This window comes from Peromyscus maniculatus, chromosome 2, assembly GCF_049852395.1.
Source record: "Peromyscus maniculatus bairdii isolate BWxNUB_F1_BW_parent chromosome 2, HU_Pman_BW_mat_3.1, whole genome shotgun sequence".
Lineage (NCBI taxonomy): Eukaryota > Metazoa > Chordata > Mammalia > Rodentia > Cricetidae > Peromyscus > Peromyscus maniculatus.
This window is the reverse complement of record NC_134853.1, coordinates 9,900,633-9,916,641: the sequence shown is the minus strand read 5'-3', so window position 1 is coordinate 9,916,641 and position 16,009 is coordinate 9,900,633. Positions and strand designations below refer to the sequence as shown.

Sequence of the window (16,009 nt, the reverse complement as noted above, 5' to 3'; positions counted from 1 at the left end):
CAAGTTCCCAGATTGTGACTTGGTTGCCCTGGCATTCATGTGGAGCTGCTCTTAACTCCTTAGGTAGTTCTTTCTCTTCTCTTTACATACGTTTATTATTATTTATTTCATGTGTGTTGGTGTTCTGCCTGCATGTGTGTCTGTGTGAGGGGGAACAGGAGTTAGAGACAGTGTGAGCTGCCATGTGGGTGCTGGGAGTGGAACCCAGGTCCTCTGGAGGAGCAGCCAGTGCTGTTAACCTCTGCGCCATCTCTCCAGCCCATTTGTTTGAGACAGGGTCTTTCTGTGTAGCCCTGGCTGTCCTGAAACTTGCTCTGTAGACCAGGCTGGCCTCAGACTCAGAGATCTACCTGCCTCTACCTCCTGAGTGCTGGATTAAAGATCTGTTCCATCACCTATAGAAGGTATTTATTTTAATTTGAGTATTAATTTTTTTATTCATGTGTATATGTTTGTGTCTGCCTAGGGAGGCCAGAAGAAACTTCAGATCCCATGGAACTGGAGTTCCAGGCAGTTGTGAGCTGCCCGACTGGAACACAAGGGACCATACATACTCTGTCCTCTGGAAAAGCAGCAAATAGTAACTGCTGAGCTGCGTCTCCAGCTCCCAAGTTTTGGGTTCAGTTGGCCTAGAACTCAATATATGGTTGAACCCCTGATCCTTTTTTCTCTTAACTCCCAAGTGTTGGGACCATAAGTGTGTACTACCATGCTTGGCCATAAGTTATTTTTTAAAATACACCATTTTTAAATGTGTTCTTTATTTATGCTATAGCCCCACCCACTTGGATGCACATAGGTCTGTGAGGCCGTGCATTTGATTATGGGCAGTCTGCCAGTAGCCAGGTCCCCAGAGTGAAGTGGTTTTCCCTCTCTCCAGTAGCCATCAGCTGCCAGTGAGTCCTCTGCTAGGGAGTGGGGTCCATTCTGGAATGTTGACTGGCTCGTTCTTGGGCAGCTCTTGAGCAGCCCAGCTGCTGTGGGGTCATGAGTGCAATGGCCATGTCATGTCTGGAAGACGGCCTCTCAGAACATTGTTCCTCAGGCTTCGGCTCCTGCCCTCTCTCTATCCCCTCTGCTGTGATGGTCCATGAGCCTTGAGGGAAAGGAAGTGATGGACATATCCCATTTCGAGCTGAGCACTTAGAATCTCTTATTCTCAACACTTTGCCCAGTTATGGGTCTCTGTATTGATTGTTGTTGCCCACTGCAAAGAGAAGTTTCTCTGGCCAGGGTTGAGAGTGTCACAGTTACTGAGCGAATTGCTGGCGCAGCTACGCTGAGTTGGAAGGTGAAGTTCTGAGGTCCCTGTGTCTAACGGGTCCCTGTGGTGCTTCTCTTGGGGAGTGGGAAGGGAGTCGTTGGTCTCTGCAGGCCTCAGTGTTGCTGGGGTTTGGGCTGGGGGAAGGGAACGCTCTAAGTTCTTTCTTGGGTGATGGTTCTCTTAGACACCTGTACTCCTCTGCAGCCTCCTTTGCAATTCTTGGTTTATTTTTTTACATTGTTAATCTTTAACACCGAATATGAGCAAAATAATCCCTTGATCCTGTGTTATTTAGTCATTACAACTTTGTGAGGCAGTTTGTATATCTCCCTGGCAGAACATCTTTGTGGATCTAGGTGTCTTTTGAGCTAGACATTAAAGACACTTTAAAATGGAAAATAACTCCACTCTGCTCATAATTTTATTTTCGAAACATTTTCATGTTTCCTAATAGTTTTATTTATTTCTTAGAGTTAATTCATTTTTGTGTGTATGAGATTTTGCTTCTGTGTGTGTTTGTGTACCATGTGCCTGCCTGGTGCCCACTGAGGGAGCTGGAGTTAGAGATGGTTGTGAGCTGTCAGGTGAGTGCTGGGAACTGAACCCAGGTCCTCTGCAAGAGAAAAGTGCTTATAATTGCTAAGCCACTTCTCCAGCCTCTGTTGATTTTATTTGTGATTGAGGGTCATACTATGTAGCCCTACCTATACTGGAATTCTCTACGTAGACCAGGCTACCTCAAACCCATGAAGATCCACCTGCCTGTGCCTTTTTGAGTGCTGTGAACAAAAGTGTGCACCATTGTATCCTTTATGTTTTTATGTTTAAGTGAATTTTATTATTATTATTATTATTATTATTATTATTATTATTACTATTTTTTTTTTTACCATTTCAGTTTCAACTTGGAGTGAAGTAAATATCAATAGATAAATAGATAGGCTTTACTTAGTGCTGTATTCTCTCCCCTTCCTCCTGTTGTTGGATGTGTTGTTGTCAAAACGACATGTTCAGCTTTGTTGAAGGCAGCCCTGTTAGTGTAGTCTGGCTTCTTGGATTTCAGAGTTACTGTATTCACGTTGTCTTGTTATCTAGAGTTACCCAGGGTATCCACCCTGCTGGAGTGCTGGAAGTGGAAGCCAGCTTCGCCTTTGACACGTTTCTGCCTTTGGCTTTCAGTGGGTAGCAGTTTTCTGCTGTCCTTTTTGGGCATGGAGAGTTACTTAACCTCACCCTTGGTTTCAGTAGAGTTGGTAGCACAGGCTGGCCTCGGACGTACAGTCCGTCGTCTTGCCTCAATCAGTGTGTGTTGGACTTACAGGTCCCCACTATGCTGTGGGCTCTTGGAGAACCACAATTGTCAGACTCCTTACTTTCTGGATCCTTTTCAGAATGTAGAAAGTGTTAGTTTAAAGAATGGAGATCTTTGATGCAGGCTTTCCCTTTTCTTAGAGAGGAAAACATAACAAGAACTGTTAGAAATTAAGGTCTGTGGAAGTTGTACTCAGAATTCAGTGGAAACTGTTTCATTTGTGTTAAGTTTTGCTTTATGCTAAAATAAGGTAAAATTATTTCATTTCTAGGCTATTGTTAAAAATCATTTCTTAGTATTTAAAATCATTTCTTAATACCATGCCCAGGGTAACAACTGGACATGGTAGCATCCTCCTCCTTGTGTAAAGGCTAGCACATGAAGGCAGTCCACTGTTCAAGGTCATCCTTGGCTCCATAACAAGCTCCAGGTCAGCCTGGACTACATGAAGCCCTGTCTCAAAGAAAAAACAAACAAACCAAAAAACAAAAAATGAGATGGCTGGGGCTATGAATCTGGCAGTGAGTGTGATGCTGTCATTGTGTCAGGGTTCTTTTCTTCTCATACCATGCTCTCCTGGGGTTTGCTTTCTGCCATCACTTGTCAGCTGGATGAAGTTGGAGAAAGCAGTGTTGGTCATCTTGGTAATATTTTCACAGTGCTGGGGTTGAACTCAGGGCCTCACTGAGCCACAGTCACTACAGTCTTTTAATCTGCAGTTACGTCAGCAACCAGTATTACATGCACTTTTTTGTTTTACAGATTTCTTTATTTTATGTATCTGAGTATTCTGACTGCCTGTACAACTTTATACCAGAAGAGGACATCAGATCCCACTATAGATGGTTGTGAGCCACCATGTGGTTGCTGGGAAATGAACTCAGGACCTCTGGAAGAGCAGCCAGTGCTCTTAACCATTGAGTCATCTCTCTAGCCTCACATACTCTTTTTTTTTTTCCTTTTCCTTTTTTTAAAAAGATAGGGCCTTGCTATGTAACCTTGGCTGGATTGGAACTAGCAGTATAGACCAGGCTGGTTTCAGACTCACAGATCTGCTTTACAGTTGCTGAGACTAAAGGCACAGGTCACCATATACAGCTAATTCTTCATTTTTGAATGTCTTCCTTTCTCTTGTTTGTATTTCTCTTTACTCTCAGTGAGAATTTCTACTCTTTAAAATAGTTTACCAACAAAAACAATGGTAACAACAAAAAACACCTTTTCAAGGTTTCAGTTTGAGATAAAACTTTGTAAGATGTAAAGCCTCCCTATTCCTTTAGTTCATTCCATTTTTATATCCCATATAGAAATTTGTTATTTTATTTATTTTTGTTTTGTTGTACATATTTGTCAATTTCCATTTTTGAAAGTAAGCAAAGGGTTTTGTCAATTTTGACAACTGATATATTGTAACTAGTGTCAATTAAGGACTTACTCTGTTCTGATTTTATGCCTTAGATTTAACACGTTAGGACATTTAAAAATGAATCAATGTGGGGCTGGAGACATGGTTCGGTAGTTAAGAGCACTAGCTGATCTTTCAGAGGACTAAAGTTTGGATCCTAGCATCCACTTTTGGTAACTGACAAGTGCTTGTAACTCCAGCTCCAGGAAATCCAACATCTTCTGGCCTCTGTGGTCACTGGCATGCACATGGGTGCACACACAGCAGACAGGTTGAAACATAAATAGCAAATGAATCTTTAGATCGTGATATAAACTGATAGTTTAAAACTGAGAGTATTTTTCTTGGTGTAGTTTTCAGTCTTCTAAAGAGTAATGTGCATGTTAAGAGCTCTAGGTAGTTGAAGAACCTGTCATCCTGCTGAATGAAAGAGTAAAAATCTCAAGCTAGTTAGTATCCAAGCGCATACACTGGAAGAAGTGATCAGAACTAAAGAGGCAAAGACTGCGTTACTGTAATAACAATGTAGTCTGCTAACTCCCTTGCACAAAATGTGGTCATAGACCTGCCTGTGCTTCCCCTTTGATGAAAATGGAGTGTTTGTGACTTCTAGACTTCACAGATTACTAACAGTAAGCATATGGCAACTTAAAAAACAAAGAAAAACAAGAATGTCAAGCCGTCAAGAGTGAGGCAGATGAGTTTACGAACCTCACCAATACCACAGGAGTCCTTGTTGATGGATCCACTTACACCCCGTGGGCATGCTGAGGGGGCACAGTGTTAGGCTTCAGGAAGAGTTCTGCATTTATTTTTGACAACCAAGACTTGAAAACCTTAGTCTTTATATTTATCAGCTAGTCTCCTTTCTTGATTACGATAGGGCTGCATTTGGTGCATTCAAATTTGTCTCATCACTATGAGTTTATGTTTGAATGGGCACGGAACAGGACTAATCAAAATCAGGTTGTAGCATCTTTTCTGTTTTAGTAAAGTCCTCCAGATGTGGGGGACTTCCATGGTACTGTCCCTCAAAACATGGTCACTGAAATAAGGCTTCTCTAGATACTCCAGGGAGGGGAACCATTTGGAGCTCTCTCTTTCTCTCCCTCTCCCACTCTGTTCCTTCCTCCAGCCCTCCCTCCGTCCCTCTCTGGTGCCCCCCACCCTCCATCCAAGGTAATATTTCACTATATAGCCTAGGCTAACTGCGAATTTGTAAATCCTACCTCAGGTTCCTGCGTTCTGGAATGGAGTGTATCACCACACTTGACTGAAAGACCATTTTTAAAGCAGAAAACCCATTTAAGTTATAAATAAGTACTCATTTTTTTTTCCTCAAAGAATTAGCACTTAGGGGCTGGAGGGGTGGCTCAACAGTTAAGAGTACTGGTTGCTCTTAACTGATTCAGTTCCAAGCACTAACATGGTGGCTCACAATCATCTCTAATTACAGTTTCAGGGTTTTGGATGCCTTCTTCTGACTTTTGAGAGCACTGGGCGTGCATGATGCTATGGTATGCATACATATATGTAGGCAAGAATTCATACACATAAAACAATAGAAACAAAAATCAAAGAATTAGAAATTAAAAGTCAGTGAGATGGCTCAGTGAATAAAGATGCTCAGTCACCAAGCGCTGACAACTTGAGTTCTGTCTCCATGACCCCACATGGTTGATGGAGAAATGACTCCCCAAGTTGTCCTCTGACTGCCACATATGTGCACTCACACATACATGTAAATAAGTATGTGGGGCTGGAGAGAGGGGCCAGTAGTTTAAGAACACTTGCTGATCTTCCAGCTCAAATAAAATAATAAAATGTGATTTAAAGGGATCTTTAGAATCTTGCCTACAACTTGAATGACATTATTTAGGGTTTTTTTTTTTTTTTTTTTTTTGTAGTGTTGAGGATTAAGCACAGAGCCTTGACCATGCCAGTCGAGTACTCTCTCCATACCCTGACACTCTACTGGTGACCACAAGGGGAAGAGGTGGAGGTGTAAGCCAGAAGTGCAAAACAGAGTGTCAGTTAAAAATCCAGTGTGGGAGAAAAACCTTATTCCAGTGTACAATGAAAACAGCCATTAAGAGAGTGAATCATGGTCAGGTAATCCTGTAGTGCAGAATTAGGTTATGAGCTGAATTGAAAATGTTTTTCAGAAGGCTTTTGTGTACTGTGTTATTCTCATGATTCCCCTCCGGAGAGCCTCTCTGTCTCCATAGGTCCAGAGCACTGTGGTTGTTACAATGTAGTAAAGGAAGCTTTCTGAGTAGTGAGTGGGTCTTCAGCCATGCCTACGCTCTGCATCCCCTCCTCCCCAGTGACGGGCTGTAAAGAAAGGCTGTATTGTCGGAACCTGGCTGCCCTGCAGAGCTGCTTACAGCAGCCTTGGGAGATTGAACCCTCCGAAGCTGCTTGTGACTTGTAGGGCAGACCGTAGTTAAAGGGTTAAATACAGCTGTCTGTAGTGATTCAAGGGCCCTGTGAAGAAAGAGGTGCAAGCATTGGGAGGAAATTTAATCACTGATTTGAATTGTATAGAGGAAAGATGAGGAAAGTACAAATTACTATTGATATTTTCTAGAAACGACTACAAAAAGAACTGTTGGCTTTGCAAAATGACCCACCTCCTGGAATGACTTTAAATGAGAAGAGCGTGCAGAATTCAATCACACAGTAAGTACTGGATTTTTAAAGGTCGTCTTTCTTATAGTGTAGGAGGATGTACTCATTTAAAAAATTGTTTTCATATTTTATTGTATTCTTTTATAGCATTAGGTAAATATAGTAAAAAGATCTTATTCTGTACATTTGCTTAATCATTTTTTAACCTTAGTGTGTCATCACAGACTTACTGTTGTATAATTTGTAAAGCTTTCTTTTTCCTTAAAACAATCCTTGTGTTTTTCACGTTCCTATTTATTTATTTATTCATTTATTCATTTATTCATTTATTCATTTATTTATTTATTTATTTATTTATTTATTCATTCATTTATTTATTGTTTTTGGTGTAACTCAGGCTAGCCTTAGTCTCGGGAATACTGGTATTGCAGGTGGGTGTGTGCTGCCTTTTCTGTGCCGAGCGTGAGCTCTACATTCAGACTGCAGCACAGGACACTAAGAATTAAGAACTGTGAATACCATACTTTAGACATAGGAAATAAAACACCCCATATTGTAGTACTAAAGAAAGAACAAAGAAGCTGGGCAGTGGGCGCACGCCTTTAATCCCAGCACTCGGGAGGCAGAGCCAGGTGGATCTTTGAGTTCGAGGCCAGCCTGGGCTACAGAGGGAGATCCAGGAAAGCTACACAGAGAAACCCTGTCTTGAGAAACAAAAAAACACCCCAAACACTTGGAACAAATTGTACTCTTTTTTTTTTTTTTTTTTTAAAGCATCTCTAGTTGGAAGAATGAGTTGAAAACTGCAAATGTCAACAATAGAGAAGGGTGACACATTAAAATGCTATCACTATTATTTGTAGTTCCGTTTGTAAGATAGAAATTTTGTGTAGTCAATTCATAATTATCTTGGAAAATTCTGTAGAAAGGCCTTATTGGCTGGGTGCAGTGGTACATACCTATATTCCTAGCTACTCAGGAGACTGAGGTAGGAAGATCAGCTTGCCAGTTCAGGACCACTCTGGATAGCCTGGTGAGATCTCTGCCTAAAGAACAAGCCATGCCCCAAATAAAGACAACATTTGTATTCTGCTTGTCTTAGTCCACAAAAGCCAGCTCTTCCTCTGGAAGAGCTATTTCTTTTATCAGAAGCCAGAATGTGTGTAAAATATCAAATTCAAACCATTAGTTTTCAAAAAGAGTAAAAGTTACAGAAGTTCAAGAGCTGAGACTCACTGGAGAAAGGTTCACTTCTCCCATTACATCCTTACTCCAAGGCGTATGCTCACGATCAGAATTAAGCCCTGACCGTTCAGTATGTAGGCTGGGGCTGGTGAGATGGCTCAGCCACTAAAGGTGTTTGCTGAACAAGCCTGGGGACCTGAGTTTGATCTTCAGAACGCGTGTGAGGGTGGCAGGTGAGAACCAAGTCCACAAAGTTGTCCCCTGACCATCATCGCCCCACACCATGGCATGCATACCCATACCCACACACAGTGCACATGCACAGTAATTACTAATAAAGCTGAAAATTTGTGTAATTTAAGTGTGCATATCATAAAAACACTATATTTCTATTTCTTATCATCAGTGATGTAGTAAACTGCAAAATGATAATAAAATACACCCCAAAAATGTAACAGTAGTTTATTCCTGAATTTTTATTTAATATTTTTTAAATTCAATAAGCATATATTACTTTTTTAATTAGCAAAGATTAAAATTTTATCACACACAGTATTTGAAATCATGTCATTGACCTATTTCATGCAGATACTACATGATTAATGATATGTTTGCTTTGCTGTTATTTAAAACTCTGCTTTATATGTCATGCGTAAATTGGTTGTGTTTATCGGTCCTAAAATTTGTTACATAAACAAAATGAAGGAGCACCAGGAAATGGTTTCCTTGGATTATCACTCTGGGGAGTATAGAGGTGGGTGGGTAGGAGAAAAATGAATTTTGAAGCTGAGAAAGACCTAGTTTTTTTGTTTTGTTTTTTTTCTTTAATGAGAGAGAAAAAGAGAAGAGAGAGAGAGAGAGAGAGAGAGAGAGAGAGAGAGAGAGAGAGAGAGAGAGAGAGTGTGTGTGTGTGTGTGTGTGTGTGTGTGTGTGTGTGTGTGTGTAGTTGGGTATTGAACCCAGGCCTCTTTAGCATGTTATGCAAGGACTCTGTCATTGAACTCTGTACCTCCACAGGTTTTTTGCTTTCCGTATAGCTTTGTGTTTTATTGGATTTACTGTATACTAGCTCTGATGGTAGAAATGCACTAGTTTTTTTACATATGTAGTATTTCACTCTCCCAGCAGTATAGGTATCCCACATCTAGGATAGTATAGTATAGTATCCCACATCTAGGATACTCAGCATGCATTCTGAATATGAATTGTCATATTTTGAGGGTTTCTGTAAATTGATTTCTTCCACAGACTAAGCCCAGTCTGTGTTATTATTTTATGTATTCCTAGTTCCATGTTACATGAGAGATGAGTAGAACGTGACCATAGTATTCCCTATTTTCCTCTGATAGTATTTCCTTATTTCCTGGATGGGCGGACAGACAGACGGAAGGACAGATGGATGGGAGGGTGGGTGGGTGGGTGGATAATATTGGTTGGCAGTACTGGGTACCAAACCCAGGGCCTTGATCATGGTACACAAGGGCTCTGCTGCTGAGATACATCCTCAACCCCAGTTTCCAGTATTTAAAATAACATTTTTGTACCTGAGAAGCATGAGGTTAAAGGATTTGGCCAATTATAACAATTACATGCGACAGCTATAATTAAAGACTCATTCTTTCTGACTTTGATTCAAGTCTAAACGCTGCCTAGCATCTTTGCTGTTTTTATCTTTTATCTTCTCTTCTAAAGACTAGAGATAGTTACAGAATATCAGTGCAAACATTTATGTTCTTGATTGTTACCCATGAAAACAAAACAAGCTTATAATAGATGTCATAGAAATCTGTGTGTGCTTTATAAAGCCTTGAAAGTGAGCTAGCAAGGAAAGGCGGCTGAGAGCACCGCTCGTAACCCCCGAGTTGATGGATAGGGATCCCTTCAGCTTCCGCTTAGCCTTCTGTTGACTACTGATCAGGAAGTCGGTTGTCAGCTACAATTCTCTGTAGTATTTGCTGACAGCAATTTCTCCCATTGCTTCTGATACTGATCAGGAAGGCAGTTAATGGGCTTGATGTTTTCTAAAATGATTTTAGTTATTATAGGAAATAGTCTTTTGAAAAGAAGTAAGATGGCGTGATCTAAAAGGACGAGTACCATATAGACTCTGGTATTAGCATATGTCAGTGGGAGTTTTATTTGTTTGCAGTTTGTTTCAGACCTGGGTTACAAGCCTGACTCTGGCCTTGACCTGATTTCTTTAATCCCAGGTGTCACTCACAGAAGGATAGGGAAGAGTGTTAAAAACCTCTGTTGGCATTGGAGGAAGAGCTCAGCAGTTAGGAGGGCTTGTTGCTCTTCCAGAGTACCCTAGTTTAGGTCCTAGCATCCATGTCACTGGTGACTCACAAAGGCATCTGTTGCCCTGGCCTCCATGGGCACTAGCACACAGCAGACAGACAGACTACCCTGCTCTGAGGCCCAGAAAGATAGCCTAGAAAGTAAAGCACAGGTAGTAATTAGTTACTGCCCAGTTCCATCCCTGGAGGCCACCTGCGGAGAGACGGGAGGAAAGGACCAGTTGCCCAAAGTTGTCCTCTGCCTTCCACGTGTGTGCTGTGGCTGTGCGTGTCCCCCTGTAGTAATAATCCGTTTACTCCAATAATCAGTAGTGTACATAGCACTAATCGGGTAGAAACTCAGTGTGAGAGTTGCTGGGTGAAGTGCACCAGTACACATGGGTTACTCTGGCCCAGTGCCTGGCAGCTCAATGACCTCTTTTTTTCCTTTACCCCAGTCCCTTTTATCTTACGTTTTAAATTTGTTCCCTTTTTGTTTTTCTTTTTCCTGTCCTAGGTGGATCGTAGACATGGAAGGTGCACCAGGTACCTTATATGAAGGGGAAAAATTTCAACTTCTGTTTAAGTTTAGTAGTCGATATCCTTTTGACTCTCCTCAGGTAACTAACTGCCTTGCATGTAACATTTTACTGTATTTTTATATTATAGCAAAACGCTAAATTGTTTATTTTTGCCTCCTTAAAACCTATATGAGAAATCCAGTGTAAATATGTAGACAGATTTGTTTTCACATTGCTTTCTTTGAAGTCAAGACTTTGTGACATTTATTGGGGCAGGCTTTGCTGCTGTCATGCTTTTGGGAATGTCAGGTCATTTGTCATCCCTGGGTTTCAAGAGCAGTGGGGACAAGTTAGCATTTTTAATAACTGCAAATACTCTTGCTCGATCAGGCGATCACATTGGTAAAGATGCAAAGGCTATTTTAGAAGGACTGTGTCTTTGGTTTTCCATTAATGTGTTCTCTTTGCAGCCTTCAGAAACAAGTGCATTTACAGATGTTAAATGTGTGAAGTCAACCTGAAAGCTGATCTTATAGTTGGAGGCAAACACAGTTTAGTTAATAACTTAATATTTAGACAAGGGCTGGGCTGTTGTGCACTTCTTTAATCCTAGCATTGGGAGGTAGAGGCAGGCAGATCTCTGTGTTTGAGGCCAGCCTGGTCTACAGTGAGAGTTCCAGAACAGCCAGGATTACACAGAGAAAAATACTTAGACAAGGAATAATGGTGGTAATGGTATCTAAAAAAATCAAAAACAAAATCAACTTTGGGGGAGGGAGTTATGTGTATTAGTGTTTTGCCTGTATGTGTGTCTGATGCCCTCGAAGGTCAGAAGAGGGTGTTGGATCCCTAGAACTGGAGTTATAGGTGCTTGTGAGCAGCCATGTGGGGACTAGGAATTAAACTTGGTTCCTCTGCAAGGGCAAGTACTAACAGCTCAGCTCTCTCCAACCCCATGGACTGTTTTTAAGAGGTATTTAACTAGTAAATAATTAGTTGGAGGTTAGAGCGAAGAAATTCTGGGATGATATCCAGGGTTCTGACTTGTAAGATGATGAGTTACTTGAATTACTTATTCTTCACAAAATTAAAACAAAGCATTTCACTTTTGAAGCTTGAAGTTTATGAGATGTTTTGCTAAAATGTAGCACTACAGCCCTCTGTGTTAGTGCTAATGAGGTCTTCTGGAAAAGGAACCCAGTACCTAAAATTCAACCAGTATGTGATTAAAAATGCGCTATTTTGAGAGAAGTCATATTTTATTGTCACTTTCAGCATAATATTCTGAATATAGCTTACATTCTTTCCTGGCCATAAGAGACAATAGAGAATTAGTTATCACATTGTGCTATAAAGAGAGTTGTTTAAAGAAGTAGGGTTACCCAGATATTGACTCCTTGAATTATAAAGCTGGCATGTGAGCAGGGAGTTAAGACTTCAGGCTCCTTTTACCATTTTCATAGAACTTGAATGTGAAGGGATTCTGCTGTTGTGACCTCTAGGCATTATAACAAGCATCGTTGACTAATCCACAGCACAGACATCTCCCTTCTCAACAAGGATTTGTCTTCACTTTCTATTTTTAACTTTTGGTATTCTTTGCCTTGGTGCCTTTAGCTGTTTGTGCCTTACTTCAGCAAATGTATAATCTGTCACTCAGATGCATTTAACTTTGGGGAGACTCTAAAAGGCTCTCTCTCTCGCTCTCTCTCTCTCTCTCTCTCTCTCTCTCTCTCTCTCTCTATATATATATATATATATATATATATATATATATACACACACACACACATACACATCCTAGCCCCCACATGGCTGCTCACAACCACCTCTAACTCCAGTTCTAGGGATCCAACACCCTCTTCTGACCTTCGAGGGCATCAGACACACATACAGGCAAAACACTAATACACATAACTCCCTCCCCCAAAGTTGATTTTGTTTTTGATATATATATATATAACATATACATTATATATAATATGATTAAAATACATTTTAATAATAGGAAAACCGTATTTAAATATTTCCATCCATTCATTCGTTTGTTTGTTTGTTTGTTTGTAGACAGCGTTTCTCTGTGTAGTCCTGGCTGTCTTTGAATTCACTTATTAGATCAGGCTGGCCTTGAACTCACATAGATCCGCCTGCCTCTGCCTCCCAAATGTTGAATTAAAGGCATGCATGGCTCAATATTGATAATAAATTGTCATCTTCAGATTTCTTTTATTCCCTTATTCCTCTTCTTCCTGTTCCTCTGATTTTAATAACTTCTGATTCATTACTCAGTGCTGTCTTAGTCTTTGATGTTAAGACACATCAAACAGCCAACTCAGATAACTACTGTGGGTACACACCTTTCTAAAATTTCCTAAGTCTTTTGGACACCATTTTCTTCTTTGAGACAGGGTTTCTCTATGTAACCCTGAATGTTCTGGAACTCGCTATGTAGAACAGGCTGGCCTCAAACTCACAGAGATAGCCTTCTGAGTACTAGGATTAAAGGCTTGTGCCACCACACCTGGCTGACATTTCAGATTTAATATGTCTAAACTTAACCCTTTCCAGTAATGAAATAGAAAAATATTCTTTTCTTTATGATGGGTTTCTATTCACCTTCTTCTTGTTTTATATTCTGCCCTTTCACTAATTCCTGTATAGTTTTCACATCCTTTCGCAGTCTTTGAGTCAGCACATTCCTTTCTTATCTTACTCTCTGCTGTAGAACAAGGTGTCAGCTTCCAGCTGGGTTCTTTCAGTGGCTTATTTGTTTCTACTTCTTGTACTGAATACTTTTTCCCAACACTATTAGAGTTTTCTGTAGCATAGTCATGATCTCACTGCATCTTTAAAAATTCTCTTCTGCAGTGCTAGGGATCAAATCTTGCACTTGCCACATTCCTATCCCCCACTCCATATACACACACACACACACACACACACACACACACACACACACATATATATACATATATATACACACATATACATATATCTGTATACACACAGACATGTACACACACGCACGCACGCACCACCCCCTCCTGTACCCCTACCCTATTTTTGCCTTCCGTAGTAAAATCTGAATGAATATTTCCTATGGAATCAAGCTTACCTTGGCTGTCAAGTAAGTCCCTTTATGGACATGTTCAAACTTAACCATTTTTGCAGGTCACCTCCCTGCGTTCTACTGACAGTAATGTTTGTGTATCATATTTCATAATTTAACTTTCACTCTGATTTTGTTCCTATGAGATATAGATTCAGTTTCATTGTTTTTAAATGAAGAAATCAAAGCTTTTAGAAAGATCTTATTAATGGTTTGATTACTGGTTAGAACAGTCAGGAGTGAAAACCAAGTCATTTCTCTCCCGTCTGCCATGCTGCCAAGTAGATACCTTACTATGGGAAAAGTGTCTGCTTCTCCTTACAACAACCTAGGAAAGTGAAGAGTATATGTAGCATCTGAAAAGCCCTAGGACAGTTATTCCCATTGGAATGCTAGTGTTCCTTTTTGACAACTTGTTTTATAAAGCATCCATGTTGTAGAAGTTGTATATTCTAATTTATATTGGTTAAGAAAATGACAACTACTCCAAGGGCTGGGATTTCCTTAACTATTAAAATAATTTTATTAATCATATTATCTTAATGGTTCTGAAGTAAATGTAATGGGTCCAATGTTTGTGTACATATAAATTACAGGATTTTTTCAATAACTGAACCTTTCTAGATATCCCATTGCTCTGGGAAAGTGGTAGAAACATTTCTTTGAATTCAGCTCTTCAATTACCAGGTAATTTGAGGAAACAGCAACATTGACAGTTGTTAGAAACAACTTAATCTTCCTACAGAATAAGCAATATGAATGTCTGACTTCTAAGAAAAACGGAATTTCATGAGTGTCCCTGGCGTAGACCAATCTCATTTTGAAATGAGCACTATTGAATCTGTGATACATACAGCTCATTCCATACCTGTGCAGTTTGCTGTGTGTTCCTCCTCTTATTCATGATTAGTTTCTCAATTACATTGCCATTTAACTGAGAAAAGGCTATTTGCCTAAATAGTGACGTTTGACTTGATCATTTGTTTTAAAGAAGCAGTATTTTTCAGTTAATATAGGAGCAGAGATGAGGTACCATTTCATCATCGTTTTCTACTAATGTGCAGTTAATGTCAGCCACACAGGAGATGCCTTTCTGTGTTTACACTGTATTTGTCTCTGCTAAGTTCCAGGTAAATGGCTGCTTAATTCAGTCTGTCTTGAGCTTTTTTTTTTTTTTTTTGGTTTTTCGAGACAGCGTTTCTCTGCGTAGCTTTGTGCCTTTCCTGGAACTCACTTGGTATCCCAGGCTGGCCTCGAACTCACAGAGATGCGCCTGGCTCTGCCTCCCGAGTGCTGGGATTAAAGGTGTGCGCCACCAGCGCCCGGCAGAATATCTTTTTTTTTTCCCCCGAAGCTGAGGACCGAACCCAGGGCCTTGCGCTTTCTAGGCAAGCGCTCTACCACTGAGCTAAATCCCCAACACCCCGAGAATATCTTTACATCTTTTTGTTTTGTTTTGTTTTTCGAGACAGGGTTTCTCTGTGTAGCTTTGCGCCTGTCCTGGAACTCACTCTGCAGCCCAGGCTGGCCTCGAACTCACAGAGATTCGCCTGCCTCTGCCTCTCAAGTGCTGGGATTAAAGGCGTGCGCCACCACCACCGCCGCCGCCGCCCGCTGTCTTGGCATTTATGCTATTCCAACACTTGTCTTTACATTGAGATATAAATATAATAGAAGAGAATATAGAGACTAAGAAGTCAATTGGTAGCCTTTTTTTTTTTTTTTTTTTTTTTGGTTTTCCGAGACAGGGTTTCTCTGTGTAGCTTTGTGCCTTTCCTGGAACTCACTTGGTAGCCCAGGCTGGCCTTGAACTCACAGAGATCCACTTGGCTCTGCCTCCCGAGTGCTGGGATTAAAGGCGAAATTGGTAGCCTTTAAAGGCCTTCAGTCTGTTCATTATTTGGGTAGGTCAGCATTTACTTACCTGTTAGGGACTGAATATGTAACATGAAACCAGACCTGTTTGGCACAGATCGCAGTTTCCATGGGGTGGTGTATACCTGTAGCACCAGCTCTCAGGAGGTTGAATATTACTCGAGCAAAGAGATCTAGACTCACCTGGGCAACAAAACAAGACCCTGTATCAAGAAAAAACAAAACCAAAAAAACGAGACAAAAAGCTGGGAGAATGGTTTTAGAAGTAGAGTGTTGCTGTGCAGACATGAGGACCTGGTTTTAGTCCCAGCGCCAGGTGAAAGCCGGGAGTGTCGGTGCCTACCTCCGATCCTAGCACTGGGGAGGCAGAGGCAGGACGGTCCCTGGGACTGCTGACCACACAGGTTAGCTGAATCAGGAAGTGCCAA

At 40.8% G+C, this 16,009-nt stretch overlaps 1 protein-coding gene across 6 annotated transcripts in view; it reads left to right on the top strand.

Annotated features, from left to right (window-relative positions):
- The window catches only part of Ube2w (ubiquitin conjugating enzyme E2 W), a 66,336-nt gene that overhangs the window by 12,337 nt on the left and 37,990 nt on the right, over positions 1-16,009 (top strand). For 3 of the 6 annotated variants that reach the window (XM_076563768.1, XM_076563764.1, XM_076563765.1), the window contains exons 2-4: positions 5,438-5,498; positions 6,572-6,663; positions 10,594-10,696. In XM_076563768.1, coding sequence (XP_076419883.1) covers positions 5,496-5,498; positions 6,572-6,663; positions 10,594-10,696 — 198 coding nt within the window. In that variant the 5' untranslated portion in view covers positions 5,438-5,495. The remainder of the gene's footprint in view (positions 1-5,437; positions 5,499-6,571; positions 6,664-10,593; positions 10,697-16,009) is intronic. The other 3 variants (XM_076563767.1, XM_076563766.1, XM_076563769.1) reach the window with 1 other exon arrangement.